The sequence below is a fragment of the Zophobas morio genome, unplaced genomic scaffold (assembly GCF_036711695.1).
Source record: "Zophobas morio isolate AGI-343-1 ecotype UQ-CSIRO unplaced genomic scaffold, CSIRO_AGI_Zmor_V1 ptg000007l, whole genome shotgun sequence".
In the NCBI taxonomy this organism is placed as follows: Eukaryota; Metazoa; Arthropoda; class Insecta; order Coleoptera; family Tenebrionidae; genus Zophobas; species Zophobas morio.
This window is the reverse complement of record NW_026972112.1, coordinates 5289263-5306531: the sequence shown is the minus strand read 5'-3', so window position 1 is coordinate 5306531 and position 17269 is coordinate 5289263. Positions and strand designations below refer to the sequence as shown.

At 34.7% G+C, this 17269-nt stretch overlaps 2 protein-coding genes across 4 annotated transcripts; both read left to right on the top strand.

The window, feature by feature from the left end:
- Nucleotides 1–2071: 2071 nt before the first annotated feature.
- Nucleotides 2072–14538, top strand: LOC135124341 (ecdysteroid-phosphate phosphatase-like). 3 transcript variants are annotated; one of them, XM_064049334.1, is made up of 3 exons: nucleotides 2072–2185; nucleotides 3023–3124; nucleotides 13643–14538. In XM_064049334.1, exons 1-3 carry the CDS (start codon nucleotides 2087–2089, stop codon nucleotides 14429–14431), a joined length of 990 nt encoding a protein of 329 aa, XP_063905404.1. In that variant the 5' UTR covers nucleotides 2072–2086; the 3' UTR covers nucleotides 14432–14538. The 3 variants fall into 3 exon arrangements, with proteins under 3 accessions (XP_063905404.1, XP_063905407.1, XP_063905408.1); XM_064049337.1 differs by lacking the exon at nucleotides 3023–3124; XM_064049338.1 differs by lacking the exons at nucleotides 2072–2185; nucleotides 3023–3124 and adding an exon at nucleotides 13439–13547.
- A 27-nt stretch (nucleotides 14539–14565) lies between these two features.
- Nucleotides 14566–16267, top strand: LOC135124342 (ecdysteroid-phosphate phosphatase-like). The gene is made up of 2 exons (XM_064049339.1): nucleotides 14566–14645; nucleotides 14728–16267. The coding sequence occupies exons 1-2, from the start codon at nucleotides 14640–14642 to the stop codon at nucleotides 15508–15510; spliced, it is 789 nt and encodes a 262-aa protein (XP_063905409.1). The 5' UTR covers nucleotides 14566–14639; the 3' UTR covers nucleotides 15511–16267.
- Nucleotides 16268–17269: the final 1002 nt, after the last annotated feature.

The window sequence follows — 17269 nt, the reverse complement described above, 5'->3', positions numbered from 1 at the left end:
ACATTTCATTTCTTTCCGCTCGTTTCAAGAAATACTTCTTCAAATCTGAGATTTGTCTCTGATATAAGTTTTCTAAGTTCTGGAAACCCCTTCCTCCATTCTGTCTTGGTAATGAGAATCTTTCAATCGACGATTTTGGGTGATGTCTTCTATACTGTGTGAAGATTTTCCTTGTTGCGATGTTTAAATTTTCAAGATCAGTTTTGGACCATTTAATGACTCCAAAAGAATATGTTAGCAGTGGAACGCAGAATGTATTTACTGCTTTCATTAAATTTTTTCATTTAACTGTGTCTTCAATATTAATTTTAATCTCGCTACGTATTGATCTTTCAACTGTGTTTTCGTTTTGGTATGATTGATGTGGGAGGATTGACAGAAACCCAGATATTTGTATGTATCGTTTCGTTCTTGGGCTTCAATTATTTCCTTATTCTGTGTTATATGTGGTACTTGGTGAAACACGCCTTTTCTGATTGCTTGGGTCTTACATTTCTCAATACCAAAGGACATACCAATATCACCGGAAAATTGTTCAGTCAGATTTAATAGGTTTGTTAACTGATTTCGTGTACTTGCATATATTTTTATGTCATCCATGTACAGCAAGTGACTTATTCTGTTTTCTCTTTGTTTGTTAATTCTTATATTGAACCCATAATTGCAGCTGTTCAGGATATCGGAGAGGGGATTTATTGCTAAGCAGAACCATAACGGGCTAAGAGAATCGCCTTGAAAAATTCCTCTTCGGATCATTATTGGGTCTGACTGAATTGTTTGTTCATTTAAGGTTATTTGGAGGGTGGTCTTCCAAAATTCCATGGAACACTTGAGAAAAGTGCAGATTTTAGTATCAATCTTGTATAATTCCAGAATTTTGCATAGCCAGGAATGAGGGACAGAATCGTAAGCTTTCTTATAATCAATAAAAGCAGTATATATGTTTCGGTTTTCTTTTCTAGCTTGTTCACAGATGATGGAATCTATGATTAATTGCTCTTTGCAGCCAAAGGATCCTTTAATACATCCTTTCTGTTCTTCATTAATGATGTCAGAGTTAAAACAGTGTTGATATATTTTTTGTGTAATGCATGAGGTTAATATTTTATATATTGTCGGTAAACATGTGATAGGTCTGTATTTTGATGGATTTTTTGTGTCGTTATCTTTAGGTTTTAAGTATGTTACACCATGACATAAGAATGTTGGAAAAGAGGATGGGTCAAGAAGGAACTGATTTAAGTGATGTAGTAAATGAATATGTACACAATTTAATTTTTGTATCCAAAAATTATGGATTTTGTCTGGTCCTGGTGATTTCCAGTTGTGTGTCTTATTGATGGTCTTTATTAATTCGGCAAGTGTTATCTGATGATCATTCATTGGTGTAACTGTGGATAGTTTATTATATATATGAGGAATCCATTTGGCAGATTGGTTAAATTCAAATTCTTGAGACCAAAGTTTTGACCAAAATGTTGTTACATCTTGTGAAGTTGGTAGTTCACCGGATAATTGAGTTTTGCTTGAATTAGTTAAATGTTGATAGAATAGTTTTTCGTTGTTTAAAAATTTAGTGTTATGAATTTTTATTAATATTAGTATTATTAATATTATTATTATTATGTTAATTTATGTCTTAATCCGAGTAACTGGTTACTTAAAAACCTTTAGCTTTGAGGGTTTATATCATGGACTGACCCCAGCTTATCCCAAACAAACACATAATAAACACAAAATGCATCCCTCGTCGCGATGCAGATGATAACTGCTTAAGAAGAACAAAAATTAATCCCCACGTCCTTCAGTCCATGATATTATGAATTCTACCTCATTTTCCACGGTTCTTTTCCCAGAGGGTTAATTAACTACGGTAAATGAAGTATTAGCAATCTTGTATGAGGAATTAAGAAGTATTATTATGTAACACTTAAGTATAAGCATCCAAAAACCTTATTTATAACTTGATAAACAAAGGATGAGTCCTAAGTAAGTAAATCTCATGAAATCTTCTAGCAAGTGCTTTATTTGAACAATCTCATGACTGTTACATTGTATTAGAACTAGTAACGATTAAAATCCTAACATGAACTGTGAATTTACAAACAATAAATCAAGTTTACACCACGTGTTGGCGTCGGTCGAAGAATTAGCTACGCTGGGAAAACTGTGGCGTAGTCAATCGGTACGATTAATTTTCGTAGCTTTCCCCTTTTTTTAACTACCAAACCAACTAAACTTAATCTAGCTACCTTACTGCGTGCCCTCACTCACACCAAACAAATAACAGTGACGTATCTCAGCCCTCTAGCAAACAAGTGAACTTCTACCAACCCTTTCACCAGATACTGCCCAGAAATTTCCTAGGCAGACGATTTTCTTGATTTTTTTTTTTCAAATTCTAATTATTCAAATACGATAAAATTTCACCACAAAACTTATTTGAATCAACGACAAATAATTATAAATTATAATGTATTCAAAATTAAAACATTTAGGCGAACAGTGAACTCGTGATATTTTATTTTTAATTAATTTTAGACTAAAGCCATCTGATTACGTAATAAATTTTCCGAACGTGAAACTTTACATTGGGTCTCTGCGACGTTCCTCGAAAATTGTCCATTGAGCCCCCTAAAAACATCTCCTGCTTACGAAAACGACATTGAATTTTTAAGCAAATGTGCTTTCAAAGATATTGACCTCTGTGTTGTAATTTTATAGCTATAAAAGTCCTTTTTTGCAGAAATTATCGAAATATGTGTTTATTTGGTTGCCTACATCGCAGAAAAAAAAAACGTCATTTGAATCTTTGAACTTTGAACATATATACGGCAATGACTGCTATATGTATAATATTATGGGTTGGGCATTTGGGCAAAATACGAATGCGTGATTTGTGATATTAGGGCGATGTATTTTGAAGTTTAACAGTCACAATTTATAAACAATATTTTCCCATGAAACTAAGTCTTTTTCAAAAATCGTTATAAAACTAATGTAGATTTCCTTGTTTTTGTAGTATCAAATCACGTGTTGGATTTATTACAGTACAACAATCATCTCAAGTGATAAGCTCTATTTGACTTATTTCGGTGCTTTGCTAACAGTGAGAAACATGAACGTAAGTTACCATCAGCTGATACAATAAACTCCAAATTTTTCCAAATTTAAAAAAAAATGCCTAAGATTTCATTTAATCAACAATAATTCTTAACAGAATAATAATAAATAAAATCCGTAAACAAGTCAAGGACAAGGGCGTAGATAAGGGAGGGGTAATGGGGGTAATTACCCCCCCCAAGAACAAAAATTTCATATTTTTAAATTTAAAAATTAAAGTTTGGCTGCAGATACAGCCAGATGCAAGGAAACTGTAGCTTTCCGAGGGGCTACGATTTCATGCACTTGCATTTTTGCCAGATGCGGTCAAACTTGACCTGCTACGCCGGAAATGCGTTGTTATTGTTTCAAGTCATCTGGTGTAAAAACCTATTGGTACAAAAACGAAACAGATAAACACCTCTTGTCGTCCCAATATTTCCACGAAATTCTATATTTCTCCCACTAGAATGACATTTTGCAAACGTCTCTGCAGCCTGCAGCATTTTAAAATTCATTTAGTTCTCGTTGCTGTTGATTTGACTAGTGTCTTATGTGCAAGTAAAAACTTTTACGAGCGTTGTAGTGACTGAATTTATTGCAAGTTTTTTTGTTGTTGTGGTTCTCCTTTTTATTATAACCGAAAAAAGAGGTAAGCAATTTAAAATCAGATTCTATTTATTTAAATTTATAAAAAATGTATCAACAGCATCATGAGTAAACGGGCCAGTCAGAAGACATTGGATTTTTTCGTGAATAAAAAAGCTAAGCTAGAGGATATCGACAACCTTTTGGTGAAACCAGGAACAAGTACTGCAAAAACTGAAAATATTATGCAAGAGGAAACCTTGGAAACATTGTCTTCTGAAGAACAACCAACAAGTTCTGGTAAATTTCTAGGAGAGGTGGATGTGGGAACTTACGTCAATCAAGAAATCGGTGATCTAGAAAAATACAATATTTTAAAAAATGCATTTGTTCCCGATAGAGACTTTAATTTTCCATTTTCAATTCATTATAAAAACGACAAAGAGATTAAGTGTTTTTTGTCAGTAAAACATTTCAATTCTTTTAACTGGTTAACATATTCTCGAAATTTGAAAGGTGTTTTTTGTAAATTTTGCATTTTATTTGCTAAACATGGTGGTGTACACAAAAATACGCCTCTTAATAAATTTGTCGTGAAGCCTCTTCAAAAATATTCCAAACTTTTTGGAAAATGTGGTGACTTAATAACGCACGACAAAAGTAATTATCACAAAGAAGCAATGGTTTACGCTTTAAATTTCATTCGCACATACGAACATCCTGAAATGGAAATAGTAAATATTTTAGATAAACAACATCTTGAACAATTAAAAGAAAACAGGGAAAAAATCAAAGCTATAATAAATTCTGTGACATATTTGGGAAAACAAAATATTGCTTTACGTGGTCATCGTACCGAAGCGGAACTAATAGAATCTTCAAGCATTAATGAAGGGAATCTTAGAGAGCTTATCAGGTATAGAATTGAAACTTGCGGAGATGACTTAAAGCTAAAACATCACTTTGCATCTGCTTCAGCTCGGACTAAGTATATTAGCCCATCAATTCAAAATGAAATAATCACTTGTTGTGGAGATGAAATTCTTAGCGGCATTGTTGAAAGCGCAAAGAAAAGTAAATTTTACAGTATAATTTTTGACGAAACTACCGACATCAGTACTACTTCACAAATGTCTATTGTACTGCGTTATTTAGATGATGCTAATAATATTAAAGAAGATTTTATTGGTTTTCTTGATTGTCATAAGGAAAATTATGACGATTTTACACATGAACCTGTTCTTACAGGACAAATATTAGGGCAAACTGTTGTTAATTTCATTAAAAAAATCGGTTTGCCAATGGAAAATTGCATAGGAATTGGTACCGATACATGTTCTGTAATGTTATCTGATCAAAAAGGTGCTGTTTCGGAGATACAAAAAACAATGAAAAATGCAATTAAATGTCCTTGCTATAGTCATTCTTTAAATATTTCTATATCAAAAAGTAGCAATATTCAAGATATAAGGAATACTGTAGGAACAATGAAAGAGACAATTAGTTTTTTTAAAGCTTCTCCCAAAAGACTTAATGTTTTCAAGTCTATGAATAATAGTCAGTTAATTAGTTTATGTGAAACAAGATGGACAGCACGACACCAATCTGTCTTAAACTTTAAGCTTTCTTTTGAATACATAATTGACGCGTTAGAGCTGATATCACAATGGAAAGACAATGATTCTTCGTCGAAAGCTCAAAGATTAACATATTCGCTCCTTACGACCAATTTTATTATGTCTCTTTTTTGCTTGTCGTATTTTCTTGGTTTAACAATCAATTTAAGTAAGCTATTACAAAAAAAATCAGTAGATAAAAATTTTGCAAAGTCATTAGTCGAAGAGATTACAGCCGTTTTAAACAACAAAAGGGACAATGCAGATTCTTGTTTTGAGGACATTTTCAGTGAAGTAGAAGAAATCCATGAGAAACTAAACATTCCTTTAGTAATTCCTCGTATTAATGCTAGACAAACACACCGTTTCAATGTACAACATTCCAGCCCTAAAGATTACTACAAAATCAGTATTTTTATTCCTCTACTAGATAACGTTATACAAGATTTAGATTTTCGTTTTAATGCTGATATTTTTTCAGTTTTTGAAATAAATAGTTTGCTGCCTTCAGCTTTTCTTCAGACAAGTAAAGCCGAACGCAAAAGTATAAAAATTAATTTATCAAAATATTTAACAAATTTTGTAACTGAAAGTGAAGAATTCATTGCAAGTGTTTTGGAAGCTGAATTAGACTTGTGGTGTAACAAGTGGCAGAATGTTGAAAAGTTACCAGAAACAGCATTAAATACTCTGGTTTTGTGTAATAAAGACACGTTTCCGCACATACATTTGGCGCTGTTTTTAATTTGTGTAATGCCACCCTGTTAAAAATGCCCAATCAAATCCAATATAACCCAATCTAAGTTAGATTGGACCAGATTGTGTTTGATTGGGTTAATTGGGATTCAATTTGAACTTATATTGGATTTGATTGGGCAAACACAATTAAGGGCTTTGATTGGATTTGATTGGATTTGATTGTGAAAATTGGAAATAATTGTGTATTACCAATAAAAACATCTAAAAAGCAAAATGTGATGTAATAAATACAATTTAGGTTTGGAGTGTGCTAGAACGTGCAAATGGAACATTTTATTTTATTTTATCACTAACATTGATGTCCCTAATATAAATAATTTTGTTGCTTTCGTTTAGATTCCCAAAATGGCTTTGAGTTATCATTTACAATAAAATGCCGTAAAAGATAACTATTTATTATGGAAATAAAACGCTTATTGAAACGATTATAACGAAAAATACAATTATTTGAAAAAAGCACCCCCTTCACGAATAGAATAAGTTGTTAACATTTTATTACCCGAGAACAAGGCTCGAAAGAATTCTGAATCGATCACAAGAATATACATCTATATGCATATTCAAAAAAATTGCATAAATATGTTCTGCGTATTAGCAACCCCCATAGGGGGGTCGACGGGGAACGTAACCACCCACTTCGATGAGAAGTCGTAAAGAAACACATTACGCAACCATTTTGCATCCTACGGCAACGATACGGACCGTAGGTGCCTCAATTTCACGTTTAAACGACGGTCACAGTGTCGCCCAATCTGGCCCAATCAACTCCAATCCCAAATTGGGGGCGCCCAATCAAACCCAATCTGCGAATAATTCGCACGCCAATCGCACAAAGAAGGTAAAAAATGACCACCACAATGGTCACGTGGTACGCAAGCAAACATATTATCACTATTATAGCGAAAAATAATTTGTTTTTAATAAACAACCCTTTTACGCGGGTTTGAGTGTTAATATTATCCGACAGGAGTATATTTTTGGGAAAAAATTCTGTGTTCGACACGATAGGATTTATGACGATAAGCATACTCAAAAAAATGCATAAATATTGTCTGCGTATTAGCAACCCCCATAAGGGGGTCGACGGAGAACGTAACCACCCACTTCGATGAGAAGTCGTAAAGAAACACATTACGCAACCATTTTGCATCCTACGGCAACGATACGGACCGTAGGTGCCTCAATTTCACGTTTAAACGACGGTCACAGTGTCGCCCAATCTGGCCCAATCAAATCCAATCCCAAATTGGGGGCGCCCAATCAAATCCAATCTGCGAATAATTCGCACGCCAATCGCACAAAGAAGGTAAAAAATGACCATCACAATGGTCACGTGGTACGCAAGCAAACATATTATCACCATTATAGCGAACAATAAACCTTTTTTAAAAAACAACCCTTTTACGCGGGTTTAAGTGTTAATACTATCCGACCGGAGTACATTTTTGGGCAAAAATTCTGTGTTCGACACGATAACGTTTACATCGATAAGCATACCAAAAAATATGCATAAATATTGTCTGCGTATTAGCAACCCCCATAAGGGTGTCGACGGAGAACGTAACCACCCACTTCGATGAGAAGTCGTAAAGAAACACATTACGCAACCATTTTGCATCCTACGGCAACGATACGGACCGCACGTGCCTCAATATTACGTTTGAACGACGTTCACAGTGTCGCCCAATCTCGCCCAATCTGCGAATAATTCGCTCGCCAATCGCACAAAGCAGGTAAAAAATGACCACCACAATGGTCACGTGGTACGCAAGCAAACATATTATCACTATTATAGCGAAAAATAATTTGTTTTTAATAAACAACCCTTTTACGCGGGTTTAAGTGTTAATACTGTCCGACCAGAGTATATTTTTGGGAAAAAATTCTGTGTTCGACACGATAACGTTTACAGCGATAAGCATACCAAAAAAAAATGCATAAATATTGTCTGCGTATTAGCAACCCCCATAAGGGGGTCGACGGAGAACGTCACCACCCACTTCGATGAGAAGTCGTAAAGAAACACATTTCGCAACCATTTTGGGCACCTACGGCAACGATACGGACCGTAGGTGCCTCAATTTCACGTTTAAACGACGGTCACAGTGTCGCCCAATCTCGCCCAATCTGCGAATAATTCGCACGCCAATCGCACAAAGCAGGTAAAAAATGACCTCCACAATGGTCACGTGGTACGCGAGCAAACATATTATCACTATTATAGCGAACAATAAACCTTTTTTAAAAAACAACCCTTTTACGCGGGTTTAAGTGTTAATATTATCCGAGAGAAGTATATTTTTGGGAAAAAATTCTGTGTTCGACACAATGAAATGTATAACTGTAATCATGATTAAAAAAGTTATATAAATATTTTGTATAAATTAGCAACCCCTGTAAGGGGGTTGACGCTGAACGTAACGACCCACTTTGATAAGAAAACGTAAAGGGACACATAACAATTATTTTTTATTCTACGGGAATGGTCCTGACCAGACTTGGCTCAATATTGCGTTTAAACGACATTCATAGTGTCGCCCAATCAAATACAATCTGCGAATAATCCGCACACCCATCTCACACAGAAGGTACAGAATAACCACCAGGGTGGTAATCTGGTACGCAAGCAAGCATATTATCACCATTTTAACGAATAATAAAACTTTTTTAGAAAACAACCCTGTTACGGGGTTTTAAGGGTTAATACTGCACCACCGGAGTATACTATTGGAAAAAAATTCTGTGTTCGACACAATAAAATGTATAACTATAAACATGAGAAGTTAGATATTTTGTATAAATTAGCAACCCCTGTATGAGGGTTGACGCAGAACGTACTGACTCACTTAATAATAATAATAATAATAATCGTAATTTATTATCCAACAGACAAAGATCTATGTGGATACTTGTACATAACTCCGGATAAGTATACACAAATACATATAACAAAAAATTGGTCTAAAGAGTTTAGACAGTACTTCCCTCGCTGTCGGAAACTTGACGACTGCATGCCTATTGTGTTTTTTTCTCATTACATTTTTGTAGTGGGAATTTAAAAAAAAATTGCGATGACGTCATCAACATTTTTGCAAGGACACGTATATCAGTTGGGATAGATGTAGTGTAATACTAAGAATAAAATTATTATATTCTCAAATTTTCGGGAAAATGAATTGGGTCGTTTGAATATTGATTTGTAATAATCAATAAAATAACGAAACAATTTACTCACGTATACCTACGTATCAGAGGCAACTAAAAATCGTGTATGTATAAACATTGTTAATTTAAGATGACAGGCGTAACAGCATACGTGAGAGCCAAACACAGAAACTGTAAACAAAACGACCGTCGGTTTTATTGCTTCGACTTCCGCTTATTATATAAAACATTGGGTTTTATTTTAATTCTTGACGGTGAAATTCACAATTGGTTGATTATAAACATGTCTATTTCGCATTCGCGGAACCAAGTGACCGCATAAAACAAATGCAGATCTGTAACGTTAAAGTCGATGTAAATAAGCGTGCTACCCTTATGTTTCAACCGAGTTTTTCCTTTAACAAATTTTGTGTCTACCAAATTGGGTTGGTTGGGGTGTAATACTAATAATAAGTGTTGCCTTTAATTTAATCAATAAAATAAATTGACTTCATTAATTTTTTTGAACCACCTCTTAAGAAAATCTAAAAAATATGAATGGAATGATAAATCACAAGTACAAACTCATCATATTTTTTGCATTTTAGATAGGATTTATTCAGCAAAATTTAAGGGTGACGTCATCAATTTTTTTAGGAGGGATGAACAAATACATTTTGAACAAAAGTTTACCATGCTTATAATAACTTTAAAATATTCCCAAGATTTCAAAGCATTCGGTTTTGTAATTCCTGATTAAATCGATAAAATAAATTCACGCCTTCATTAATTTTTTTCAGTCACCCTGCATATGCAAATCCAAAAATATGAATGGAATGATAAATCACAAGTACAGACTCATCATATTTTGTACATTTTAGATGCGATTTATTCGGAAAACTTTTGAGCTGACGTCATCAGTTTTTTGTAGAAGATAACCAAATATATTTTGACTAAAAATTTATTATGCTCTTTATAACCTTAAAACATCTGCAAGATTTCAAAGCATTCGGTTTTGTAGTTCCTGATTAAATCAATAAAATAAATTTACGCATTCATTAATTTTTTTGAGTCACTCTGTATATGCAAATCCAAAAAATATGAATGGAGTGATAAATGACAAGTACAGGCTCATCATATTTTGTACATTTTAGATATGATTTATTCGGCAAACTTTCGAGCTGACGTCATCAAGTTTTTGGAGGGGATAAGCAAATATATTTTGACTAAACATTTATTATGCTCTTTATGACCTTAAAACATCTGCAAGATTTCAGAGCATTCGGTTTTGTAGTTCCTGATTAAATCAATAAAATATATTTACGCATTCATTAATTTTTTTGAGTCACCCTGTATATGCAAATCCAAAAAATATTAATGGAGTGATAGTTCACAAGTACAGACTCATTATATTTTGTACATTTTAGATATGATTTATTCCACAAACTTTTGAGCTGACGTCATCAAGTTTTTGGAGGGGATAAGCAAATATTTTTTGACTAAAGATTTATGATGCTCTTTATAGCCTTAAAACATCTGCAACATTTCAAAGCATTCTGGTTAGCAGATTAAAAATTAAATTTCAAAATGTTGTTTTATAATTTTGATTTTTTTTCCAAAAATCTGGACGTTTCGGGTGAAAAGTCGATTCAGAGTTGTAAACTACATGTGTAGGACTATGTTATTTTATACAATTGAAAACCCATTTACTATGTACAATTTTGAAGTGACGTCATCGCTTTAGTGGTGGGGATGATTCGACAAATTTTGGTTAGCGTTTTACCATCTACATGATATTCTTAATATAAGTACAAAATTTCACAACAATCGGTCGAGTACTTTCGGAGATTATCTGTCTAATAAAAATCCGTGACAACAGACGGACAGACGGACAGACGGACAGACGGACAGACGGACGGACGGACAGACGGACAGACGGACAGACAGACGGAAATGGGAGACCTATTTCTTCGTCTTCTAGGGGTCATGAAAGATCGAGAAAACGTAAAAGTAGAGAGTCGGCCGACGGACTCGATTACAATACTTCCTTTGCTTACGCTCGGGAAGTAAAAAAGAAAGAAATCAATACAAAACAATTATATAACTAAACACTAATCACTAAAAAATTATATAACTCAACATGCAGGAATGTCAACTACAGTGGCGTAAGAACTGCATTTTTACACAGATAAGTGAAATGTTTGATATTCTGTAAAAAGATGTCAGCAAGAGGAGCAATATTATTGTAACTTCTTTGATTGGGCGCCCCCAATTTGGGATTGGATTTGATTGGGCCAGATTGGGCGACACTGTGACCGTCGTTTAAACGTAATATTGAGGCACCCACGGTCCGTATCGTTGCCGTAGGATGCAAAATGGTTGCGTAATGTGTTTCTTTACGACTTCTCATCGAAGTGGGTGGTTACGTTCCCCGTCGACCCCCTTATGGGGGTTGCTAATACGCAGACAATATTTATGCATTTTTTTTGGTATGCTTATCGCTGTAAACGTTATCGTGTCGAACACAGAATTTTTTCCCAAAAATATACTCTGGTCGGACAGTATTAACACTTAAACCCGCGTAAAAGGGTTGTTTTTTAAAAAAGTTTTATTGTTCGCTATAATGGTGATAATATGTTTGCTTGCGTACCACGTGACCATTGTGGTGGTCATTTTTTACCTTCTTTGTGCGATTGGCGTGCGAATTATTCGCAGATTGGATTTGATTGGGCGCCCCCAATTTGGGATTGGATTTGATTGGGCCAGATTGGGCGACACTGTGACCGTCGTTTAAACGTAATATTGAGGCACCTACGGTCCGTATCGTTGCCGTAGGATGCAAAAGGGTTGCGAAATGTGTTTCTTTACGACTTCTCATCGAAGTGGGTGGTGACGTTCTCCGTCGACCCCCTTATGGGGGTTGCTAATACGCAGACAATATTTATGCATTTTTTTTGGTATGCTTATCGCTGTAAACGTTATCGTGTCGAACACAGAATTTTTTCCCAAAAATATACTTCTCTCGGATAATATTAACACTTAAACCCGCGTAAAAGAGTTGTTTTTTAAAAAAGTTTTATTGTTCGCTATAATAGTGATAATATGTTTGCTTGCGTACCACGTGACCATTGTGGTGGCCTTTTTTTACCTTCTTTGTGCCATTGGCATGCGGACTACTCGCAGATTGGATTTGATTGGGCGTACCCAATCTAATTTATATTGGGCGATCCCAAAATAATTTTGATTGGATTTGATTGGGCATTTTTAACAGGGCAGTTAGTGTGGCATCTTCAGAAAGAAGTTTTTCTAGTTTAAAACGACTTAAGACTTGGCTTCGATCTACTATGAGTCAAGAAAGACTAGTAGGTTTAGCGCTACTGCACATACATCAGGACAGAAAATTAAATATTGATTCGGTATTAGACAGATTTGCAAAAATTAAAAACAGGAACCTTAAGTTAAATTAGTTAGAGCCATATCAATAATTAAAAAGAAATTTAACAATAGTTTAAAATCCCCTTTAATTTTTATAAACTTTTTATACGTTTGTTAAACATTATTTACATTTATAAGTTAAATTTTATTAGCAGTTATAACTTTTAGGCAAACTACATGTTGAGTGCATCCATTGCTTGCCCTCGGGGTACCCCCTCGGGCGCAATCACGTTCTCGTCTGGTAAATATTACCTACCTCCCTTAATGTTTAAATAACTATTTATACCTACATTATGTAATATATTATATCACATATTTATATTTTTTAAACTTTATTATTATATTGCATTAATTAATATTCGAAAAATTTTGTTTTATTGTATGTATAATTTTGTAAGTTATTTTTAATAACAATATTTATAAACAATATGTTGAGAAAAATCCTTACCCTACCCCCCCTAGACAATAAAAATATCTACGCTCTTGGTCAAGGACGGAGTTAAATAAAATCATTTAAAACAATATACGAGTTGAATGTAACTAAAAACAGTGGCGTTTACAGAAAAAAGTGAGGAGAACTTTATACGACACACTATATGTATTTTTGGGTGTATTTATAATATAATACTACACGGCATGTCGTTTCTAGGTTCGAAAAACACCCAAACTCTGTTATGTAGCTGTTGTTGTTGTAATAATTAGGATTTCACTATGACACATGATTATTATCAGCACAGATACCACAATTTCTACCGCAATAGATATTAGCTTGAGTACCTAATGATTATAACGTCATTTTTTCTGTTTTAACGCTTTGTAATCATCTATTTGTCACTTTAATCTAAGTATGTGCAGCAGTTACGAAAAAATACATTGACACTTCTAAAACGATATAAAATGGACGTAAGTTAATCAATAAATTAAAGCTTTAAAAACTCTTCAGTACACTGGCTAAGTTTTGAAATTATTACTATTAATACCATAATAATTTTTTCTAGGATCAAGAACCACGCAAACTCTATATAATGCGTCACGGTGAACGCGTGGACCTCGCTTTTAGCGACTGGATGTCTCAAAGTTTCGACAAAAACGGCAATTATTGTCAGTCAGATCTAAATATGCCCGACAACTTACCCAAGCGATCGCAAGGCTATTCTGCTTATGCGGAAGACACCCCCTTAACAAAAATCGGCATTTTTCAAGCACAACTCACTGGAGAAGCGTTCAAAAAAGCGCAACTCGACGTATCTCACGTCTACTCTTCACCCTCTTTACGCTGCATTCAAACGTGTGATGCGTTCCTCAAAAGTTGGGGCAAAAACAACGAAATTAAAATTAAAGTTGAACCTGGACTCTATGAATGGTGGGCGTTGTTTGGTGAGCGTTTGCCTGATTGGTTAACACCAGAAGATCTAGCAGTGTGGGGTTATAATGTGGACTTGGAGTACAAACCTATTATATCTGTAGAGGAATTAGGCAGCAAGAAAGAAAGCGCTACCGAGTACTATTCTAGAAGTTTTAGGGTTAGTACAGAGGCACTGAAAGCACATGGTAATGATAATGTGTTGTTTGTGGCACACGCAGCCACTTTAGAGGTGTGTACGTGGAAACTAACAGGAGAAAAACCACGAATACCAGACGATACAACAAGAGACGTATTAGCAATTCCGTATTGCGGTTTTATAGAAGTTCGTCAGATTGGAGATAAGTGGGAGAAGAATGGGCGACCTTTTTTGCAGCTCAGCCACACAGCTAATGCAACTTTCGATTATAATCGCCTGTCATAATAATAATTAGGTTGGTTATTGGGACACCTTATATATCTGCCTATTATTTATTTAAGTAGGTAGTTCATTAAATACGAAATGTCGAAATAATAAAACCGTCATTTATATGTATTTTAATGCTTTGTAACCTTGCACTTGTAACATTAAAAGCTTGTTGTACTTACGAAAAAGACCAATCAATTTAACACGTCCAAGAGAGTATTACAAGATGGAAGTAAGTTAACCAACACAACTAACAAATTTTGAATATTATATTCGCCCTAAAGTTGTCATTATTATTACAATAATTTTTCTAGGGTCAAAAAACACGCAAGCTTTATATAATGCGTCATGGTGAACGCGCAGATCACGCTTTTGGTGACTGGACAACCCAATGTTTCGATAAAAACGGCAATTATTTTCAAACGGATCTAAACATGCCCGAAATTGTACCTAAGCGTTCTGGAGTACATAATGCTTACTTGAAGGACTCCCCCTTAACAAAAATCGGCATTTTTCAAGCTCAGCTCACAGGTGAAGCTTTCAAAAAAGCGCAAATCAACATTTCGCACGTGTATAGTTCACCATCACTACGCTGTATTCAAACGAGTCACGCGTTTCTGGAAGGCTGTGGCAAAAACGACATTAAAATTAAAGTGGAACCAGGACTTTATGAATGGTGGGCTTTTTTTGGTGACAGTTTAGCTGAATGGTTAACTCCAAAAGAACTAACAACCTGGGGTTATAATATCGACTTAGAATACCAACCTATTATATCTGTAGATACATTAGGTAGTAAAAAGGAAACCTGTGCTGAGTATTGTTCTAGAAATTTGGTCGTCAGTACACAGGCAATGAAGGCACATTCACACGGAAATGTGTTGTTAGTGGCACACGGATCTACTGTAGCCGTGTGTTCGTGGGAACTAAGAGGAAAAAAAATTAAGTTAACACAGGATGCAATAGATGTTATAGTGGCAATTCCTTATTGCGGTTTTATAGAACTTAGTCAGTGTGGAGATAAGTGGAAGAATGAGCGACCTTTTCTGCAGCTCAGCCACACATCTAACGCAGTTTTTGATTACAGTCGACTGTTTTAATAATTAAGATTTCACCGCCGGAATTGCAGAACATCCAACTCCAAAAGCAAAACCGAAAATTGTGTCGTTTTATTATAACTAGGGGGTCTTCATATTGTCTAGTACGATTATTATCAACACGTGTGTCGCAATTTCTACCGCACAATATATCATTAGTTTAAATAGTTCATTAAATACGAAGTGATAAGAACTTTTATTTTTGTTTATTTGCACGCTTTGTAACCTTGTATTTTTAACTTTAATCCATGCGCTATTTCTACATACGAAAAAGTGTATTAACATTACCACGTTTGGAACATCACAAGATGGAAGTAAATTAACCAACATTTAAAAAATCTTAAATTTAAATAATTTTAACCACAATTTTTAGGGTCGAGAAACACACAAGTCCTATTTAATGCGTCATGGTGAACGCTCAGATACGTTTTCGGTGACTGGATGTCCCAATGTTTCGACAGATACGGCGATTATTTCCCGACAAATCTAAACATGCCTGAAACTGTACCTAAACGTCCTCAAGGACATCATGTTTACGTCCACGACCCCCCTTTAACAAAAACCGGCATTTTTCAAGCACAACTAACCGGAGAAGCGTTCAAAAAAGCGCAACACGACGTTTTCTCAAAGGTTGTGGCAAAAATAAGGTGACCAACCGTACTGTTTTTCCAGAACAGTACTGTTTTTTCGAACTTCAGTTCTGGGTAAAATTTTTCGATGTCAAAACCAGTAAATGTTCTGGTTTTTGTAAAGTGTTCTGATAGGACAGATGGAACACACACTGAAAGAGTAATATATATATTTTATTTTATATATATATATTGATCCAGGTATTAAAGTTTAAAAACGGCTTCACGGCTTGTCGCTCGTTGTCTCATTTAGTTATGTGTCTAATTAATTTATATGTATTGTTCATTCACTAAGGTTGTGAATTGTCAAAATGTCGTTATGTTGGTCGCATTGACAAGAAACTAATAGGAATTTTGAAAATCTATTTTGGTTGCAATGCGTTGACACCTTATGATTGAATTTAATTGTGGCATACATAACAGTAAATAGTAACCAGATTTTGTGTAGAGATTAATTCATCGAGGCATGCCATCACAACGCTACAGATTGATTAATTAATCGAGGCATGCCCTCACAAAGCTACAGATTGATAGAGGTCCGTTCTCGCGACGCTAGAGATTAATAACATCACCGACACGCTTTTTCCTCGCAACGATTTTAAAATTTACATCACCGAGACGCTTTTTCCCTCGGAGCGATGATTGGATATTTTTGTTGTTGTACTTTAATGAAATGGGCTTGGGGGTGGGACAAAAACACTTGTGGCGTCAAGGTCAACCCTGGTTTGTGACGCAGTCGTAATTTTTTTGGAAATTATGTGTTAAACATGCAGATTTTTCGGAAAAAATTCAAAATTGTGTAACAAAATCAAGATTCAAGAGTTGGTGTCCACGGAAAAATAATAATTATTGGCGCAAATCGAGTGTTTAGGAAAGAGTAACCACGATTTATTGCATCAGAAAGACGAAATTTATTGTTTCAAAGGAAAATTTACAGTTCAAATTCAGAGATTTTAAAAATTAATAAAAAACTTGTGATTACTGGTAAATTTGGAGTAAACAAAGTGGTTAAAAATGCACTTAAATGAAAAAAAAATTGGTCGAAAGCTATTTCAACAGAACTTCCCTTGCTCTTGAAGTACAGTCCAACGAATCCTGCTTCTTTAAAAATTATAAAAGTTGATTTTGCGAAA

Excerpts from the sequence above, each read along its gene's own strand:
- LOC135124341 (XM_064049334.1), top strand. The coding sequence starts at position 2,087 with ATGAACTGTGAATTTACAAACAATAAATCAAGTTTACACCACGTGTTG. Across the intron at positions 2,186-3,022 it reads AACTGTGGCGTAGTCAATCG|TATCAAATCACGTGTTGGAT; the intron begins GTACGATTAATT and ends TTGTTTTTGTAG. Across the intron at positions 3,125-13,642 it reads TAACAGTGAGAAACATGAAC|GATCAAGAACCACGCAAACT; the intron begins GTAAGTTACCAT and ends AATTTTTTCTAG.